We start from the raw sequence: 7277 nt of genomic DNA on the forward strand, positions 1-7277 counted from the left end.
GCCGTTGGTCTCTCTGCGCTGCCAAGCGGATACAGAAACGCAAGAAGAACCAGTATCTGGCAGCCTCCCCTGACTCGTGTTGTGAGCGATAGCATCCATCTCTCATTCGCGCCGTAGATAACCACCTCGGGGTTCCCTGCGTGTGTGTGTGTGGAGCCGCTATCTCCGCTGACCCCACGCGGGTCACGCCGAACACAGAACGCCCCCGCGGTGCCCCTCAGCCCCCCGGGTCACCCGCTCAAACGGCCCCGCTCCCGCCCGCACCGGCCCCGTTCGGAACGGCGGGACTCTGCGGGACTTTGATCCGCCAGCGCGGTGAATCACACAGCGTGTGCTGTCTGACTGCGGCGTTTGTTCGGTTCTCCGGTTCCCCGATGCATTATCAACCGCGCCGCCGTTTTGGGTTAACGGTTTTCCACCGCTAGATATTTGCTGAGGCGGTGTTGGTTAAGTGTTTTGTTCGAGGTTGGCAGGACTGTACCCCACCTCTGGGAGTTGAACTGGCAGCCTGCCCCAGCTCTCAGTTCTGCTGTCTCTGTGCTTTGCTCTACAGTCGGTGGTCCGCCGCTACTGTACAGCTAGTTATTAAAACTTTTTTGGGTAGGAGGTATAGCGGTCTTTGTCATCCTCTTTGCTGGGTTTTAGTGAGTGATGAGATGCCATCTCACTCAGGCTTTTGACACTACTTCCAGAGGAGGCGGCAGCCATTTTGTTTTTCTCACCGGAGTGGTTAGGCGCTAACATTGACCCTGTGGCCAGGGGTAAACGGCGGCCATTTTGTTTCTCACCGGAGTGGAAGGCGCTAACGTCGACCCTGCTGCCGGGGGGGAAACGGCGGCCATTTTGTTTCTCGCCAAAGCGTTAGGCACTAACTAGGGCACTGCCTCCAGAGGAAACGGCGGCCATTTTGTTGTTTCATTAGTGAGTTTCTCTTGGTCCCATTGTTGTTGCCTACGCCGCGCCCACGCGCGGGCAGAAGTTAGCGGGAAAGTGGCGGGGGACGCGTCTGACTCACGGGCCTTTAAAGGCAAGAGTGTGGTGAGGAGCGAACGCCCGCGGGGAGTGTGTTTTTATAGGGCCCTCAGAAGAACTGATCGTGTGATCGTGATCGTGACCATCGCCTCCCAACGAGACGAAAATATATTCACCAATGGTTCCGTTTCTGCGTCTTCTAAAAAACAAGTTCAGCCTTGACCTTTTGGATGATAATTAACGGGTTCAACGCTAATTTTCTCATTTCTCACGGAACGACGGTCGTTTAATCACTTTCTCCCAACCACACGGCTGTGGGCATTCCAAAGTAATGAAATGCGAAAGAATTTGGGGACAAGTTGTGCAACTAACAGATATTTTTCAGTGGGTAGTATTGAAAATAAATCGCTTGCGTGGTGTTATTGAGTGTTGGTTCGCTGGCCTTGTTTTGTGTGTATCGTCGGGCACAGCGGGAATGTCCTTTGGGGCGGTAAAGGTTTCGCCCGTTCGTTGGCCTGCCCTGGCGTGATGCAGTGCCTGGCTCTGTGTGGCTCTGTGCTCCTGCGGTAGGGGGGGGGGGGTAGGGGGGTGTGGTGGGGGGTCCGCTCTTTGCGCCGGTGATGAATCACCCCGGGTTACGCGCCGCCTTAAATTGGTGTCGTGCCGCACAGCCGGACAGGGACAGATGGGAAGGGAGCGCCCCGTGTTTGAGGAGCTGGTGGTAACGCGAGGATTCATCTCGGAGATGATCTGGGCTCCTCCTATGGGGCGACGTTGGCTAAGAGCGGTCGTCTGGCAGTCGGAGGGTTGCCAGTTCGATTCCACCCTGGGTGTGTCAAAGTGTCCCCTGAGCAAGACACGTGACCCAACCCCTAAATGCTCCTGATGAGATGGTCGGTGTCTTGCAAGGCAGCCAATCGCCGTTGGTGTGCGGGTGTGTATGTATGAACGGGTGAATGCGAAGCATCAATTGTACAGCGCTTTGGATGAAGGCGCTATATAAATTCCAACCATTTACTGTTTACCATTTACCATTTACCTCCAACTGAACCATGCACATTTGTTTTGGATTCAAATGCATTCCAGTGCTTGACTGAGCTTGTCTGGAACATTTGAACCTTTACTCTCAAAAAGTGCAAACCCTGCCCTTCTGGTCCTCTTGGTTGGCTCAGTTGCACCAGGCAAGGTCAATCAAGCAGAGAAAAGTAATTGATGTATTTGAGCCAGGTTTGGGAAGCAGACGTAGTTGTCTCTGGTTCTGATTCAGGTTGACTAATGCGTGTGTTTAATTCTGCCCCCCCAGCACCAAGCCTGGCCCCCAGACAACAGGTAAGACCCTATCTGCTGTGTGTGTGTGTGTGTGTGTGTGTGTGTGTGTGTGTGTGTGTGTTATATAATGGCAATAATAATAATCATAAATTACCTGGCAATAACAATGTAACAATATCATGACATGAAATATGTCCTGTAACCAAATGTGTTTTGTGGATCGTTTTTATTTCAAAAGATTATTTTGTGCATTTCACACACAGAAAGTACAGGAGCATCCTAAAGAGAGAACATGGTGCGTCTGTAGGCACATGTATAAATACAAAGCCGTGGGTCTGAAATATGAATACGATTAGGTTTCGTTTTGCGGAGGGCAAAGAAAAATATCTTCACCCCGGTGACGGAATTCTCTCCTAAGAGCGTGCATAATGGTTGACAAATGCATTCTGGGAAAGTTCCTTCCCGGTGACACCCGCCGACCGCGCAGAGGAGGGGGGGGGGGGAATTCTGCTCCGAGGAACGCCGGGCGGGAATGCCGACATTAATGAATTCCCGCTCCGACACCCTGGAAATCTTTCCCCGGCACCTGTTTGTTTCCCCGCCCCGTAATTAAGGGGCATTCCTGCTTCGCGATTCACTAACGAGTTTATTTCCCACACTGTGTAATCAGATGCGTTAGTCCATGCGTTGTGAATGTGTTTTTGTTGTTGTTGTTATTAGTATTTCCTTCCGATATGCGCTCGTATTAGCGCACAGGGAGGTCGGACTCGTGTCGTTCTGAGCCGGCGTTTATCCCTGCTTCTCTCCCCGTTAAACGCCGTCGCTCCGGGGCTCTTCTGAGAGCGGATTTTAATTGGACGGTGTCTCTCACCATTCCGTTACTCCGTTAATAAAAAGGCCGCATCCAGGAACCCTTCCTACCCTCCCCCCCCCCTCTCTCTGCGGAACGTACACCGCTCCAAGCGAGGTCTGAAAGGAGCCGCCTCTCGCGTTCCTGCGGAATTAATTTTCTCTCAAAGGCGAAGAGAAACGATGCGTCTAACCCCCGCCCCGGCGTAAAAAACAAAAAACAAAAAAAAAGGCCCGCCTGAAGGCTTGTTTACCCCCGTCCCCCAGCCCAAACGCACCAGAGCCCGGGCCAACATTCTGCTCGTCAGACGGAGGCACTCTGGCAGCGCTGGGAGATGGATTAGCGGGTGCCGCCGCGATATTCTGGCCCGGTCAGAGTTTGTCGCGCGGCGCACTGGCCGAGTCCAAACTTTCTGGAGCTTTTCCGGCGGGGAAAAAAAACGGAGGGGAAATTACAGTATAACAACAGCCTACACAGCTTCATCAGTGCAGCAGTGACAGCACGTTATAATCTTCTGAAGCTGCTAGTGCACATAATTACACACTGCCGCGTGTAAGAGTATCAATTCTGCCAGCGTGCAGACGGCTGTGGTACTGGCGTGGTATCAGAAATCATAATGCCCATTCATTTCAATGGCGTGCATTTCTGGCCAGAAAGCACACGCACTGTATTTAGGTGTGGAGATTAAGATATACTATCTGCACAGGCACATCGTTTTGTACTGTACCGACAGTTTAAACATGGTTTTAATAGAGATGTGTCATCCGAAATCATGGCATGCATGACAGAGCATTGCTGAGTTGTTTTTGCCAAAGGGGTTGGACAGTGACTGTAAGCCAGGGTCAGAGCCCTGGAGTCTGCAGTCTGCTGTCTGCTGTGATTTGTGGTTTCCTTTCAATCAGCAGTGGTTTAAGACCCTGAGAACAAGGTGTGTGGACTCTTTAGCCGATCAGTTACTTAAATTAATCACTTGTGCTGGACCACACCAAAAACCTGTGCACTCCGTGGCCTTCAAGGACTGGAATGACACCCCTGCCCTAAACTCTCAGTTTGTCATTAACCCCTTTGAAGAGTACCAGGAAAGTTTTTTTGTTTTTTTTATAATTCCAAGTCAGTGTTCTAGAACTCCATTTCTTTCTATTGCCTGGAGTGATTGTTCCATCAGCGATAGAATGTTCAGCTAAGAATTAGAATGCTCAGTTCAGTTAAGAACATTCTTAACATAGAATGTTAATAACGTTCTAATCACACATGTGACCTCACACCTTACAGAGTCGAAGGTGATTGTTTGACCTGTGTGTATGACGTCTCCCTGTGGCGTGTTCTGTGTGTGAAGGTGATGTAAAGGCGGAGCAGGACGGGGGAAGTCCGAAGGAAAAGCTCCCCCCTGATTGGACGACGGACTTCACAGACATTGGCTCAGTGGCCCCGCCCCCCTCAGCAAGAGTGACAGGAGAGAGAGAGAGAGAGAGAAAGAGGCCTCCCATGGATTCTCGCCCAGACCCAAAGACATGGACCCGGACCACAGAACTCTCACCGCGTTGTCACCGTGTACTATGCAATTGTAAATTTTAGGAGCTGTAGATTGTATTCAGACTTTGGTTTAAGCGTTCGTCAGCGATTTGAAGATGAAGGGGGTGGGACAGGGAGGCTTTATAACACATACAGACACATATAATATTTCCTTTTGTCTTTTTTTTTTTGTCTGTTATTATTGTTTGTTTGGTTTGCTGATGCTGGGAATTTAAAAATCATTACCGTACATTTTGACATTCCACAGGTTTTTTGGTTTTTTTTTGCATTAACACTGTTTTAAAAAGAAAAAAGAAGAAATTTGCTTTCTTTCACTGCACATATATGACCACCCGTTTTTTTTTTAAAGATGTGTTCTGGGTTTTTAAAGAAGATTAAGAAAGGAAAAAACAACGCAACGACTCACTTTCACGCACCCTTGTGAACGCGTCATGTCCGCTCTGCAACTTCAATCGTCACTGTTTCTAGGTCTATTTTTATTTTTATTTTTTTTTAGTGTGTGCTGTGAACAATTGCCCCTTTAAATCAGCGGTGCGTTGGACAGGCCGTCACACACGGAACATGCACTGTGTGTAGCGCTTAGAGACCCCCATTGTGCCTATACGGAAGCCATTCCAGTCGACTACAGAACACTGAAAATCATGTCTCGACATCGAAAAGAAATAGTACATACAAAACTCCTACTGAAGCTGAACTAGAAGCAGGATTGGAGCCCTAAGATTTGTTTGGCGTAGTTTTATAAATGTTTTCAATCAGATTAAAGCCATGACTGCCTACCTCAGACACAAACACCTTTGTTAGCGCTTCGTCTGTGCGTTTTTTTTTCTTTTGTTTGTTTTTTTTGTTTAGCTTTTTTTAATTTATTTTTATTTTCTTGGACACTTCTCACACAAAAAAAACCAACACAAAGCTTTCACTGGCTTACGTATTTCAGCGGCGAAAGAGAAAGTTGGCAGTCAAGAATAAAGAAAACAAAAAAGAAACTTATTCAACCAACTGGCGCAGTGGCCTTCGATTGTGGTTTGGATTTCCGTGTACATCTTTCTTTGACCTTCTCCTGGCAGTTTCCCGCGAACAGTGTGCGCAATGTGTTCTGTAATACGCTATCCTGTAATTGTTAGTTTTAACGCTACTATAAATCTCTCAAGCTATCTCCTTGGATGATGAAATAGTGAACTTTGCTATGAAAGAACTCTGTTGTCATTTTCAGGTATGTAGTTTTAGACTGATCACACTACATCTAATATGGCTAAATATGTTTTATTCTAAATAAATGTTTTATAACGAGTAGTACTTTTTTCCTGTTTCCTTTTTTATGTCAGCAAATTCTCTTTTACAGCAGAATGGGAGGTATGCAAAACTGACCCCCCCAAAAAAATCCGATTTGATTTGAATCGGATTTATATCGTGCGTACAGAAAGGATCTTAAAATATGCATGTATTGCTGTTCCGGTTATGCTGATGCTGTAGAAATGTGGAATCCTTAGAGCACCTTTGTCTGCCGGATGATCAAAGCTCCAGGAGTCCACCTGGCCCTTCAGCACCGGCTCCCCGGGCCCACGCTTCAACAGCCCACCTGCGCAAGTCTCACAAAAGAGCTCCCGTTCTCCACCGTCCGTCCTCCGTTCTCTACTGTTCGTCGTCTCACTTTGTTATTAATATTTCAGCATTTACAAAGCAGAGGCTGCGTGTGGGATGAGGGGCAGAGGAAGCTTATTTCAATGAGAAGGGCTTTACAGAAAAACCCCGTCCCGCGTGAGTCATTCATCACACTCGGCGAAGCCGTCCGTTACTCGCCAACTGACACGCGCTAATGGAACCTGACAATGCGGCGCACCTTTTATGATGACGAATATCCCGTTCCCGACGGTTTTAACCGAAGAGTTCAGTGTAATCACAAATGCATAATATATCCCTTTTAAAAATAGGATTCCTTTTTTTTGAAAATATGTCCTGTCGTTCGTTCTCCGTGATGGACGAGAGGTTGTAAAAGAGGGATAGGGCTTGAATGAGGGTGAATGCGTGGGAATACTGACAATTACTAGAACACCTACTGCTCTGTAGCTACACCTGGGCGGTTGCAAAATAAAAAATGGGATATGTTGTTAAACACATCAGCTTATAACACGATTGGTACACTGCAAAAATGAGATAAGGAAATGTCACTTGTCAAGCAAACGGTAACTTAAAACAAGCCTAAAACACTTGTTATTGTTATTTTGCGGTGTATGACTTAACATGGATTGCTCATAACAGATTCATGAATTAACCATGCCACATACAAAAGCCTAAATTACATTGTGGTGCTGTTACCTTGCTTGCATTTGGACAGGATAGTAAAGCAAATTACTTGTCTTGGCAGGCGTTATATAAAATCTATTCTCGTTTCACATAGAAGTAGTGCGAGCATGTTTTTCTCTCTTGCTGCGAGCTCTTACGGAAAAACTTCACGCGGTGATCGACAGTGCACCAAAGGATATTCTCTGTAGCTGTGCGTGTAATGACAAAAAAACAGACGGCATTGTGGGTACGGTCTGTCACATTGCACTGTCGCCTGTCATTATTACTTATCAAACGCGAGTAATTGCGCTGTCTGCGATTGTGGCGTAGTACTTTACTGCGGAATGCACTCGAGTCACAAAGCCAGAAATGA

The 7277-nt window shown here is 47.5% G+C and overlaps 1 protein-coding gene across 1 annotated transcript in view; it reads left to right on the forward strand.

The window, feature by feature from the left end:
- The window catches only part of utrn (utrophin), a 256495-nt gene extending 250581 nt beyond the window's left edge, over positions 1–5914 (forward strand). The window contains exons 80-81 of the mRNA XM_061241585.1: positions 2276–2301; positions 4428–5914. Of these exons, the coding sequence (XP_061097569.1) occupies positions 2276–2301; positions 4428–4436 (35 nt within the window). The 3' untranslated portion in view covers positions 4437–5914. The remainder of the gene's footprint in view (positions 1–2275; positions 2302–4427) is intronic.
- The last annotated feature ends 1363 nt before the right edge of the window (positions 5915–7277 follow it).

This window comes from Conger conger, chromosome 5 (assembly GCF_963514075.1).
Source record: "Conger conger chromosome 5, fConCon1.1, whole genome shotgun sequence".
In the NCBI taxonomy this organism is placed as follows: Eukaryota; Metazoa; Chordata; class Actinopteri; order Anguilliformes; family Congridae; genus Conger; species Conger conger.